This window comes from Perognathus longimembris, chromosome 15, assembly GCF_023159225.1.
Source record: "Perognathus longimembris pacificus isolate PPM17 chromosome 15, ASM2315922v1, whole genome shotgun sequence".
Classification (NCBI taxonomy): Eukaryota; Metazoa; Chordata; class Mammalia; order Rodentia; family Heteromyidae; genus Perognathus; species Perognathus longimembris.
Window position 1 is genome coordinate 12,135,144 of NC_063175.1, and position 13,881 is coordinate 12,149,024.

The 13,881-nt window shown below is 41.3% G+C and overlaps 1 protein-coding gene across 1 annotated transcript in view; it reads left to right on the top strand.

Moving 5' to 3' along the window:
- Positions 1–13,881, top strand: part of Lrig2 (leucine rich repeats and immunoglobulin like domains 2) — a 74,641-nt gene that overhangs the window by 22,629 nt on the left and 38,131 nt on the right. The window contains exons 5-11 of the mRNA XM_048363038.1: positions 3,400–3,543; positions 3,660–3,803; positions 4,907–5,050; positions 5,489–5,632; positions 8,520–8,600; positions 9,489–9,560; positions 9,938–10,006. Of these exons, the coding sequence (XP_048218995.1) occupies positions 3,400–3,543; positions 3,660–3,803; positions 4,907–5,050; positions 5,489–5,632; positions 8,520–8,600; positions 9,489–9,560; positions 9,938–10,006 (798 nt within the window). The remainder of the gene's footprint in view (positions 1–3,399; positions 3,544–3,659; positions 3,804–4,906; positions 5,051–5,488; positions 5,633–8,519; positions 8,601–9,488; positions 9,561–9,937; positions 10,007–13,881) is intronic.

The window sequence follows — 13,881 nt, forward strand, 5'->3', positions numbered from 1 at the left end:
TTACAACAATCAGCTGGGCAAGCAAGATTAGAACACAGGTACAAATCTAATTGGCTCAGGGTTCGATTCTAAAATGGGGTTCACGTGGTGGGGCCTGACTTCAAAGTCTGGCACCTCATTTCCCCCTTTTTCTTTTTGGTACCTTGGGAGCCAATCATGGCTCCATTCTGTCCATTTCAATGGCTTGCATGTCTAGGGGATGATATAGAGGTAAGGCATGGGCCAGTAGGGCCCAATGTAGTAAACAAATGGCCTGTCACCATTTCTTACAAGAATATTCTCTGTACCTCTGTTTTGCATGTCTCTAGTTTATCCTGCCTCATCTTCCCAAAAATAACTCTGGTCCCTTGATTTTAAAGGGGGGCTGATGGGTGAAGATCATCCATCTTCTGTAATTTCTTCAGGCTGACTCAGGGGCGTTGACCTTACCTAGCCAGGAACCTATAACCTTAGTCTTACTTTACCAAGGGACTGCAGGATTCACCTCACTTTGGAGTGAGCTGCCAAAATAACATTAACACCAGCCAGGGTAGTAAGGAAAGAAGGCAAAAAGAAAATTATAACAATATTCAGTCTAACTTTCTTTTCTTGAGGCGAAGGCGAAGCGGCTGAGTTGGGTGCTTGGAGACCTCCCATGTTCCATTATGGTAGTTGTCATCCAGGGCAAAGGGGTCAGCTGGCCTGGCGTGGAAGCAATGAACCCAAGTGGCGATGCTGTCTAGGGTCCCTTCCACCATGGTTAATCTGTTGATTGGGGGCATTGGCAAGCTGACAGGCCTTTAACAGATCTCAATAAGGACACAACACAATCTCAGGTCTACAAGCTTTCTTTCCTAAACAGATGTATCAACTTAAAATTCTTACTGCCAGTCAGGGCTTTGAGTAAATGCGGGGGGTAAGATTTTAATCTATCCTCTCATTTAACAAACTTACCCTTACCAACCACTATCACATATGACTGGCAAATTCCTGCCCAGTAGACAGACATGGGCACTGGAAAGGCATGCTCATGAACTATTCTTCTAGGACTTCCCGGCTTTAACTTTTGAAAGGCCAACAGTAGTGACTCTAGGATCTGACACCATCTCTGCCATCCAAGCAGTGGCTTACTGCCTCTGGATGCTCCATCACTTTTGTCCCAGGAGGAGTGACTTTCGACTTGGACTCAGGGCCTGAGTGCTGTCCCTCAGCTCTCCAGCTCAAGACTAGCACCGTACCACTTTTGAGCTCCACACCACTCCGTTCCCAGCACTCTGCTGGCTGATTAGAGACAAGTCTCTCACAGGGACCTTTCTTTGCCCGGGCTGGCTTTGAACCGCAGATTCAGATCAATGAGTCTTATAAGGGGCCACTTTACTCCAATTAAAAGCAACAAGGTGGTCCACACAGAAGTAGTTTTTAAGCATGCTCTCTTACCTGGAACTTATTAAGGGTCAGTATTAGATCTTGACAAACTTGTAGGAATCACCTGTGCTTCTCTGTGGGCCTGCTGGAAACTGTTACAAAAAACCTACAAAGAAGCTGGAATGGCAATTAAACATTTTGGTAGCCATAATTCTCCTTTTCTCACTTTGCAATAATTATTTAGGACAATTTTACTTCCAAATTTCTTATCTAGAAATGTATTCTTGATTTCCAAAGCCTTTTTACCACTAACACAACACTTTAGCTTTTATCTGCATCGGAAAAACTGAAGCTCACAGGCAATCTGAAACCAGGTGCCGCCCTTTGCTTACGGGCTGCTTGTTTCAAAAGAGCCTTTTTTTTTTTTCTTCAGTCCCAGTTACTGCATGGCATGAAGACCTTTGAATTTAAACTTAGTTTTGCATCATACTGCAGTCTTGAACATGTTCACACTCACACATGCACACACACATTTTCAAAAGATCTTAAAGCACGCTGAATAAGCATCGGCCGTACATTTTAAGACAAAAACCTTTAACAAATGATTTTAGCATTCTCCAGCCTCATTTTCCAGGGCTTGATAGTTTTAGTAAAACATTTTTAGTCTTAGTAAAACATTTTAGCACACCAAACAATTTTCTGCTTAAGAAGGCTGGGTGGGGGTCCCCCAGAGTTCTTTTTTTTTGTGGACATTCTCACTGATTGACTGATTGTGGGCTGTCACCTGCACATCCCTCCAGTGAGCCAAAGTCAAGTCCAGGGGAGTGGAAGGAACGTCCCCCATTATCCATTTGTCAGTCAGGCACAGTGCAAGAAAGAAACACACAAAAATGAGCTATCTCCTTAACCTCCCTCCAGTGAGCTAGGATCAAGTCTAGGGGGCTAGATGGAGGTCCTCAAGATAGAACGTTACCCATAGCTCTGATCAGAAGTTCAGTCCAAAAGGCTACAAAAAACAAAACAATAAAAAAGGAGGAAAACACACAGGCCTGAGAACAAGAAAAGCTACGAGTTGGAGATCTCCCAAGCTGGCCCACAACCTCCTACAAGGGTGCAGAAGGAATGGACCCGAGTTGGCCCACAACCTCCTGCAAGAAGGAGTGGACCCGAGTTGGCCCACAACCTCCTGCAAGGGTGCAGAAGGAGTGGACCCGAGTTGGCCCACAACCTCCTGCAAGGGTGCAGAAGGAGTGGACCCGAGTTACGAGTTGGAGATCTCCCAAGTTGGCCCACAACCTCCTGCCAGGGTACAGGAGGAGTGGACCCAAGTTGGCCCACAACCTCCTGCCAGATAAGCAGAAGGAGCAGACCCAAGTACAAGGTGGGCGGGTTGAGTCTCATTTAGGAGGCCCTCCTGGTCAGTTCCGGCCAAAAACCAAACTGACTCGCACCCTACAAGTATAAGCAAAAGCAAAACAGACAAACAGACAAATTACAGGACAAGACAAATGAACAGCGCTGTTTTCTTACCTTCGGAGTCTGGGATCTCGGGATCTCTGGGGCTATCCCGGACGAGCCCCCAAATGTTGTGCCAAGTTGCAAGACCACCCCCAAGAAGACCACCGAGATTCAGACACTCCGAAATGCAAAAGCAAGGCAAGGCTTTATTTAACGAGCTGCCAACTCGGGCCTCGTCCTACCCACCGACACAGCGGAGGTTAGGAGGGAGCCCCGAGCTGTGATTACACAGGGCTTATAAAGGCAAAGAACAAGGTTACAACAATCAGCTGGGCAAGCAAGATTAGAACACAGGTACAAATCTAATTGGCTCAGGGTTCGATTCTAAAATGGGGTTCACGTGGTGGGGCCTGACTTCAAAGTCTGGCACCTCAATACTAATTTTGTAAGCAAAGGAAAAAAAGCAATTAAATGATGTGTAAAGTTGTATATAGTAAAGTGATAGAGTTGGAGCTCAATTATAGACTTTGGGCAGCTTTTTAGTAGTAGAAATTTCATTTAAAGCTTTTTCTCTTCATGTTATTTTGTTCATTTTAGGAACTTGAGTAATAATAGAATAACTATTCTGGAGGCTGGTTGCTTTGATAATTTATCAAGTTCCTTATTAGTGGTAAAGTTAAATCGGAACCGGATTAGCATGATTCCACCTAAGATCTTCAAGCTGCCTCACCTCCAGTTCTTGTGAGTAATTAAATACATGGATTATTAAGAGGTAGCTATTCCTTACACTGTCCTTTGCTTTTTATGTATTGTTAGAGCAGCAAACTAATTTTCTGACTAAAATTTTTTTATTTAAGGGAACTTAAAAGAAACCGGATTAAAATTGTAGAAGGCCTCACATTCCAAGGGCTTGATTCTTTAAGGTCTTTGAAAATGCAGCGCAATGGAATTAGCAAACTTAAGGATGGAGCATTTTTTGGTTTGAATAACATGGAAGAACTGTAAGTACTGAACACTGGAACAGAGGATTATTAGGAATTAATAGGAATCTGCCTGGGACCATTCAGTGTCAAATGGCTAGAGAGAGTGGCTGCTTAATTAATGCAAAGATACATTAGTTTTCCATTCTCTGTTGTGCAATAAGTGTATGTAAAACTTTTTTTTCAGTGCTGGAGATTGAACGTAGCCCCTCACAAATGCTAGTACATACACTACTAGATACTGCAATTTCCTGGTTTTTATATAAAGGTTCTAAGTTTTGTTAGCTAATTGATATTTTTATCATTGCTCTTTAAAACTCCTTTTCTTTTTTATTGTCAAAGTGATGTACAGAGAGGTTACAGTAAAACTTTTTATGTAGAGTCAGGTGCTGGTGGCTCATGCCTGTAGTCCTAGCTACTCATCAGGCTGAGATCTGAGATCTGAGGGTTGTGGTTCCAGAGCCAACCTGGACAGGAAAGTCCCTTAGACTCTTATCACCAATTAGCCACCAAAAAGCCAGAAGTAGAGCTGTGAGGCAAATGGCAGAGCACTAGCTTTGAGTAAAAAAGCCTAGGGAGTGTCAAGCCCTAGGATAGGCACCAAAAAAACTAGGACAAAAACCTCTCATGTAAAAAGTTTACGTTACCTAATGCTTTGACTGGTGAAAAGGATCAGAAATTACCTGGAACAGTACTATTCCATTTTAGCATGCTAGTTTTGTAGCATTGATACTTATTCACCTCTAGCAATAAATCTTAAATAGAACTTATTATGTTACTTGGGTTGATCTAAAAGTACATGAACCTTTAAAATTGTATTGTATTGTACCTGTAATCCTAACTACTTAGGAGGCTGAGATCTGAAGATCACTATTTGAAGCCAACCTGGGCAGAAAAGTCTGTGAGACTCTTATCGCCAATAAGCTACTCAGTTTAAACAAACAAACAAAAAAACCCAGAAGTGGCGCTGTGGCTGAAGTGGTAGAGTGCTAGCCTTAAGCACAAAGAGGCCCAAGGACAGTGCCCATGCCCTCAGTTCAAGCCCCAAGACCAGCAAAAATAAAAATTGAATTTGCTATTAAAATGCCTTGTTTTGACTTACTTTCGTTCTCTTAATTCTACAGAGAATTAGAACATAATAACCTTACGGGAGTGAACAAAGGTTGGCTATATGGCTTGCGAATGTTACAACAGCTATATGTGAGCCAGAATGCTATTGAAAGAATCAGCCCTGATGCATGGGAGTTCTGCCAAAGACTGTCTGAGCTGTAAGTGTGGGGTGACATTTCATTGGAGGATCTGTAAGTGTGGGGTGACATCTCGTTGGAGGAGCTGTGAGGGTGACATCAGAGGAACTGTAAGTGGGGTGACACCTCATTGGAGGAGCTGTAAGTGAGGGTGACATCAGAGGAATTGTAAGTGGGGTGACGCCTCGTTGGAGGAGCTGTAAGTGAAGGGTGACATCAGAGCAACTGTAAGCATGGGGTCACATCTTAGAGGAGCTATAAGTGTGGGGTGACATCTTGTTGGAAGTTATGGGACTAGAACAGCTTAAAGTAAGTAGTTCTCATGATTGCAAAGAGATCTAACACCTGCCCTTCCTTGAAGCTTTTTTGGAAGCTAAACTTAAAATGATAATGTAGGAAAAAATTGTAAGTTGAGCCAAATACAACACATTCTTTACCTTCCATATTTCTTGTTTTTAGCGATTTGTCCTATAACCAGCTGACCCGTCTTGAAGAATCTGCCTTTGTGGGTTTGAGCTTACTGGAGAAATTGAATTTGGGTGACAACAGAGTCACTCACATTGCTGATGGTGCATTTAGATTTCTTTCTAACCTTCAGACACTGTAAGTACATTTTAAAAAATGAAGTAAAATCCAGGTGCTGGTGGCTCACACCTGTAATCCTAGCTACTCAGGAGTCTGAGATCTGATCCAGGTTTGAAGCCAGCCTAGACAGGAAAATCCCTGAGACTCTTATCTCCAATTAACCACCAGAGAAGCCTGAAGTGGAGCTGTGGCTCAAGTGGTAGAATGCTAGCCATGAACAAAGGAAGTTCAGGGACTGTGCCCAGGCCCCGAGTTCAAGCCTCAAGACCAACATGCACACACATACACACATGTACGCAAAATGAAATAAAGCAAATTAAAACCGCTAGTCAATCTTCAGATTTATATATTCTAGTATTTTCTGTCCTGTGCCTTGGGGCAGGACAGTTTTGTCTGTCCCATAAGTAAGTATGTACTGTAAGTTAACCATAGTTACTGTTACTCGTCTGCTGTTTTTGTTTTTAGGGGAGAGAGAGAAGGGAAGGGTATAGAGATCCAGCCCAGGGCCTGTGTGTGCTAGGCAAGCATTCTATTGAGCTTACACAGCTCCTGCTGCATGACGTTGCCCAGAAGAAATGAACACTAGCATATTACTGCCTATTCATATTAGCAGCATCGGGCCCGAGGGGGGTTAATTTGCATGTTTGGACCAGGATTAGAACACAGATCAGTCTGACATGAAAACACCAGCGTGTTTTATATCTTTTTACAGGCATCATTTTCTTTGTTTCTTCATCCATGAAGGAAGAAATAGGGAACCATCCGCATGAATGTGGTTGCAAAACGGAATTTCAGCTGTAAAACCTTTGGGGTTCTATAAAAGCTGAATATTTTGTCTTTGATTGTGGAGTGGAAATTTAATGAAATGTAGCAATTTCAAACAGCAAAATAAGAGAAAACAAGATAGTAGATATTGGAGGTTTTGTTTTTTTAAGACAGATTCTTATTGATCCTGCCTCTTGAGTGTTGGGATTACAGATTTGTGTTGGGATTACAGACTTATACTACCATGCTTGACTAAATTTGTAAATTTTTTACTCCCTGGGCAGTGCTAGTGATAAATTGCCTTGCTCTTAGTAGGTATGTGGCCTACCACTGAGCTACATCCTCAGTTTAAATTTGTTAGGTTCTTTTTATTTTTTGGCCAGTCCTGGGCTTGGACTCAGGGTCTGAGCACTGTCCCTGGCTTCTTTTTGCTCAAGGCTAGCACTCTGCCACTTGAGCCACAGCGACACTTCTGGCCATTTTCTGTATATGTGGTGCTGGGGAATTGAACCCAGGGCCTCATGTATACGAGGCAAGCACTCTTGCCACTAGGCCATATTCCCAGCCCCAATTTGTTAGGTTCTTAACAGCTCTGTACTAGGAGACTTTGTGGCCCTCAGTTTCAGAAAACTGATAGGCTTCCACATTTGGGATTTAACCATCAATGAGCTAGAAACATGATGGTGGTAGGTACATATATGCACAGGTTTTTGTTTTCTGTTTTGTTTTGTGATGCTGGTGATTGAATCTGGGGCTTTGTGTAGTCACTGAGGCAGTAGCTAGCTCTAGTTCTGTCCACAGCCAGGTATATGTCTGACTGACTCTCTCCTCTCCTTTCTCTAATGCCTTTCGGATCTGGCTTTGAAAATTAAAGTGATCCTTCCTCCTCTTTTCCGTGTTATCAGAACTGAAACTAGATTAGTGCAAACTTAGAAACATATCAGATTTGCCTTTTGACACTTCAAACGCAAACTTGGCCTGTGTGTGCACGCATGTGTGAGTGTGTGTGTGTGTGTGTGTGTGTGTGTGTGTGTGTGTCCTGGGGCTTAACCTTGGGGCCTATGAGCCATCCCTGAGCTTTTTTGCTCAAAGCTAATACTCTTAACATTTGAGCCACAGCTCCACTTCTGGCTTTTTGGTAATTAATTGGAGTGGAGGTAGGACTCTCAGGGACTTTACAGCCTGTGCTGGCTTTGAATCTCAATCCTCATAGCTCAGCTTCTTTAGTAGTTAGGATTCTAGGTGTGAGGCACTGGCACCTGCCTGACACAGTGACTGGCAATGGCTCTTGAACTGAATCTCTACACTGCTCTTTGTTGCCATCTTAAGTTTGAGGGAAGCTGGAGTTACCTAGAAATCCCGTTATTCTAAAACTGTTTCTAAGCCTTCTCTTGGCCCTCCATTTGCCAGTCCCTAGTTATCATGTTTTACATGCTCATATAGTTAGCTAGAAGATTAATACCGTTATCAGGTTGCTGAATTTATTTATTAAGGTTAGCTTAATGCTTCAGAGGATCATTCCTTGCATGTTTATGACAGGTATTTCTTTAAAAGGCCTGGTTGAATCTTCTTGTTAATTTGTTTTTACAAGGGGGATTTCACTGTGACATTTCTATGCGAGTATTCAGTCAGTCTCACTTTCTCACTTGCCCTTACCGTCTTCCTAGAACAATTAGTAGATTTTTTTTTAGTAGTTTTCATGGTTCTATTTTCATATACAATCTACTTTACCCCTTTTTATCCTGTTTTTTTTTTAGTCCAACCCTTGTCACTAGTACCTCCCCTACCCACAGATCCTGTTTCTCTTTCCCTTCCCTCAACTGCCTAATAATCAACAGTTTTCAGTGAGGTTCTTTTTGCTGTTTTAAAACACAGTTGTAGTTTCTCAGAATTACTCACACAGTTATTCACCTTCTACCTCTGTTTTCCCTGTCCCCTTCTCCTAAGTAGCCCCTTAGGTTTATATTCTGTGTTTATCTGTGTGTGTTCACGTAATCATTAATAACTGTTACAAATGAGTGTCAGAATTAGCGTGTGCGCATTATGGCAATGGCATTGCCAGTCCAGGGGGGCTGCCCAGTGGTGTGAGTGAGGGTCATATTGATTATCATAACCTGATTCTCTGTGACTTTATTTTTAGAGACTTAAGAAACAATGAAATTTCGTGGGCCATAGAAGATGCTAGTGAAGCCTTTGCTGGACTCACAAGTCTCACTAAATTGTATGTATTTGTAACATTTTATTTAGTATGTCTGCAGAGATGTATTTTCAAGGGGCTGGGGATATGGCCTAGTGGCAAGAGCGCTTGCCTCGTATACATGAAGCCCTCGGTTCGATTCCCCAGCACCACATATACAGAAAATGGCCAGAAGTGGCTCTGCGGCTCAAGTGGTAGAGTGCTAGCCTTGAGCAAAAAGAAGCCAGGGACAGTGCTCAGGCCCTGAGTCCAAGGCCCAGGACTGGCAAAAAAAAAGATGTATTTTCAAGAACCAGTTGTAAATGTAATTAGATTGTGTTTATTTGATAGTCAGAAAGTCTTGGCCTTCTGATTTATCTCCTAAAGGAAGGAGCTTTGTTATTTTTATTGTTATTTTTGTTAGTGATCCCTTTATTTAAAAAAAATTGATAGAGCATTCCTATTGACCCTTAAAGAGAAGTTAAGCAACTAGAATCTTTTCATTCAAATAAAAGAAATTCACTCATACGATAGTTGAACTGATAGTGTATTGAATTGTGTGAGATTGACAAGTCTGTATCTAGCGGAGAATCTCTCATGTAGCACTTTAAATCCCCCATGATAAGAATTTCTCCAAAGTGTCTCACACTTGTCTGCATTTATTTGACCTCTTATTAAGAAGAAATGGGAAAATTAACCCAACGAGCATAGGCAAACCACTGGTTTATTAGTGGTCATTCTAGGTGTCAGAGGTGCTTCCTTGACTGACATCTTAATAGAAGCCTCATGCTGTGCTTTGCATCCATTCACAAATTGATAGCATTCTTAAAAATGCATATTCTTACCAAACTGTACACATTAGATGTGTGTAATGTTTTATCTATTTCACCTCAATAAAGCTGTTAATAAGTAAATGTTTAATTTTTATTTCAGAATCTTGCAAGGAAATCAGATTAAGTCAATTACAAAGAAAGCATTTATTGGCCTTGAGTCCCTTGAGCATTTGTAAGTATTTTATATACATCTGTTTACTGTGTAAATCATCTTTGCTATTAGCAGAGATTGTTACTGAAGTGTTTGTATAGCTTTTTAAAAATTTCTATTCTGAAGTAGCTGTACAAAGAGGTTACAGTCCCATAAGTCAGGTTTATGATTGTTTCTTGGTCATTGTCACCCTTCCTTTGTTCTCCCTTGTACTCCCCTCCCGTCCCAACTCTCAGGTTAGGAAGTTCAGTTTGTACATAATGTACATTAAATATAATGACTACATTTGCTCACTCTTCCTCCCTCCATTCATGTCCTCCCACTACCCTCACCCCCAAACATGTTTGTGTAACTTAATTAATTGTAGAAATGTTGACTTGTAATGTCTGTCATTTCAGAGATTTGAACAACAATGCTATAATGTCTATCCAAGAAAGTGCTTTTTCTCAGACTCCCTTGAAAGAACTGTAAGTGACTGATGGTGTTTGGAGTTTTTGTTGTTGTTCTGCTTTAAAAAAAAATCTTTGTCAGTGTTTAGGTTTCCATAAATGTGCAGTTCAGGCAGAAAGAGAAAAACGTGTTATTCCTTAGTTACTTTAGTGGTAGAATGTAGTTTAGAAACAACCCAAAAAAGCTGGTGCTTATGACTGGGAAAGCTTAGAAAGTACAGGCATCAGTTCCTTTCTCCCCTCTGTCCCTATTGGTTACAGAGACACATGTCCCCAGTTCTTGCTTTTTGTGTGGGTTAAAATTAAGGTATTAGTTTCAAATTAGTTATTACTATTTATTATCATTACTATTTACTATTACTATGTACTGCTGTTTATTACTATTCATTACTAAGATGATCCAAAATATGATTTTGTGTGTGCGCTGTACCAGGGGTTAAATTCAAGACCTTTGTGCTGTCCTCAGCTTTTTCTCTCAAGGTTCTACCACTTGAGCTACACTTCTACTTCTAGCTTTTGTCTGGTTAATTGGAGATCTTGGTCCTTCGGACTTTCATGCTCAGGCTGACATTAAACCACAATTCTCAGATACTAGTTTCTTGAGTTGCTAGGATTATAGGCATGAGCCATTGATGCCCAGCTATTTCTCAGCTTTTTTTGCTCAAGTCTGGTGCTCTACCACTGAAACTACAGCTTTCTTTCTGGCTCTCCTTGTGTGGACTTTCCTCCTGGGCTTGCTTTGAACCTCAGTTCGTGGGTCTCAGCCTCCTGAGTAGCTAGGATTACAAGGATAAGTCACTGTGACCTGACTTTTTTTTTTTTTTTTTTTTAATGCTGAACTGGGCCTTGAATGCAGTGCTTCATTTTCTCCCTTGACTTCTTTACTGAAAGCTAGCACTCTATCACTTGAGCCATACTCCCAATTCCTTTGTTTTGATTTTTTAAAATTACTTTTATTATGATTCTTTACTCCCATTTCCTGTGTCCAGAACAGAAAACTTCTCCTCCTTCCCCCTCTTTTATTCTGTTAAAACTTCAAAAATTCTGAAAAAATTACCATTTTATTGGGTTAGAGAGTCCTGGGTGAGCGGAGTCAGCTGAGATTTAGTATTGACTGGTGGTTTGAATCTGCAGCCAGATATAAGGGCTGTTGGACTATTACAGTTTATTTTGGTGTGCACCAGAACTGGTTCATCTTATGTAATGATAAACATTTAGTGCTTAGAAACTTCTAGAACATTTTGACATTACTATGACACTTTCATTGTTGTTTATAAAAGTATTGCTCTGCAGTGGATTGGAAATTTTTACAGGCTGGTTCTTAATACATGTAGTTTGAGATGCACAGAGAATGTGATTTTTTTTTTTTTTTTTTTTTTTTGCCAATCCTGGGGCTTGAACTCAGGGCCTGAGCACTGTCCCTGGCTTCTTTTTGCTCAAGGCTAGCACTCTACCACTTGAGCCTCAGCGCTGCTTCTGGCCTTTTCTATATATGTGGTGCTGGGGAATTGAACCCAGGGCTTCATGTGTACGAGGCAAGCACTCTTGCTACTGGATCATATTGCCAGCACTGTGTGATATTTTTAAACTGCCTTGACTCAAGTTCTTCCTTAGTTTCCTACAGCCTGTACACAGATTGGTTAGCCATAGACTCAGTAGCATCTCAGTGTGGGAGTAGCACCTCCCTTGCAGTTATGTGAAGGTAAAATGAGATACTTTATTTTGTGAAATTCCCATTCATCATGTACTGTTTGAGTTACTATTCTGGGTACTGGAAAAAGCAGTAAGTATGTTCTAGTACCATATTATAATCCTACAGAGAACAATAAAGGATAAAGCAATGGATCTATCTCATCAGGTAGTAAGATTTCTGAAGAAGAAGAATGTCAGGAATAGAGAGTGACAGATTGCTGTGTTAGATAAAGTACATAAGGAAGATTTCTGAAAATACAACATTAGGACAGGACTACAATGGAATGAGAGTTAATCCTCTGAGACCCCTTATGTGGGGTCTAGTAAGCCAAGAGGATTTTTGTGGGCTTGTTTTATTTTTTCTTTTTTTAAGTTTGAGGGTTTTGAGCACTGAGACTTACATGTAGTTGAATAACCACAAAAATTGAAATGTGACAACCATCATTAAGCCAGGGATGGTGACTCCAGCCTATAATACTAGGTATTTAGGAGGCAGCAATGGGAGACTGAGGACGGAGGCCAGCCTTGTCATAAAAAGTTTGTAAGATTCCATCTCAGCCAAGGGCTAGGGTGGTGGCATGCTCCTGTTACTCCCCTGCAGGGGAAGCACTATGGTGGGTACAAGGGTCCGGGCCTGTGGCCTCTGGCCACGTGGGGCGATGCAAGTGCGAGAATCACAGCCAGGACCCTGCCCCAGAAATAGTAAATCAAAAGGGGGCTGAAAGTGCGGCTAAGTGCTAGAATGCAGGCCATGACATTTTCGTTTTCAGTTCAATCCCCACACTACCCTCTTCCAAAAGGACTAACTGGAGAGGGGAAGTGTCGCAGGATATTTTTGAGTTATTTCTCCTAGACTTCATTTGTAAGGGCACAATTAGTTTTGCCCCCTCCCCTTTGTCAATAAGGAAGTGATATGTTGTTAAAAGAACACAGTTTAACATATTTTAGAATAGTAGGTGAAGGAAAATAATGTGGTCTCAATCTTTTCTTTTTTATTTATATATATATATATATATATATATATATTTTTTTTTTTTTGGCCAGTCCTGGGCCTTGGACTCAGGGCCTGAGCACTGTCCCTGGCTTCTTCCCGCTCAAGGCTAGCACTCTGCCACTTGAGCCACAGCACCGCTTCTGGCCGTTTTCTGTATATGTGGTGCTGGGGAATCGAACCTAGGGCCTCGTGTATCCGAGGCAGGCACTCTTGCCACTAGGCTATATCCCCAGCCCTCAATCTTTTCTTGATCAAGCTTTAGTCAGGCTTTTGAATTCCTGCCCATCCTCTCCCCAAATCAGCTTGTCAAACTAGTTTCTTCGTGGGACCATCTGGTTATTTTCAGTATTCTTGCTATATGATCTCATTCTTCCTCCAGTACCATTTTCTAGGTGATACTAGCCTCTCTTCAGCAAGAATTCTGTTAGATTGATTATTTCTGCTTCCTAGTACTTTCCCATCTACTGATCCCTCACTTGCTCATTGGCTGTGCTTGTATATATTGAGAGTTGAGGCCGATTTTTTCTCCTCCATTGTGAAATCCCATTGCACTGGTTTCTATGCCTATAGAGATGGTCTTAAAGTCTGCCTTACCATGCTTTTAAAAAAGAAAATTTATTGACAAGGTAATGTACAGAGAGCTTACAGTTACATAATAAGGTAGTGAGTACATTTCTTGTCATATTTGATACACTCTCATTTTTCTTTCTCTTCCCTAGCTCAGATAAACATATATAATATCCAGTGTACCAAAATCATATACAGTGACCACAGGGGGTACGCCACAGGAAATTCACCTAGTACATTAAACGACAACGATAAAATCCTCCTGTTTCCATCTCTTGGTGTTCATTTTGCTTAGCCTCATCTTATATAATCATATGTACATAGCTGTTGAGCTATTGTGATTCTCTGATAAGTCTATCCTAGACCTTTTTATGTTTATTTAGTAATTGTTTTGTTTTAGAGACATGATGAAATACCATTTGAAAAGAAGTTTGTTATTTTACAGACACGATCTCTCTACTGTCGGCGCCCTGCCCCGCCCCCCCCCCCCCCAACATCCACATAGCAGGGACACCATGAGCCTTTGTTTTCTGTGCTCTAGGCTTGTCTTGCTCAACGTTATTTGTTCAAGATCTGACTATTTCCCTGTGAATGCCATTATTTTATCATTTCTAATCGCTGTGTAGAATTCCATTGTGTA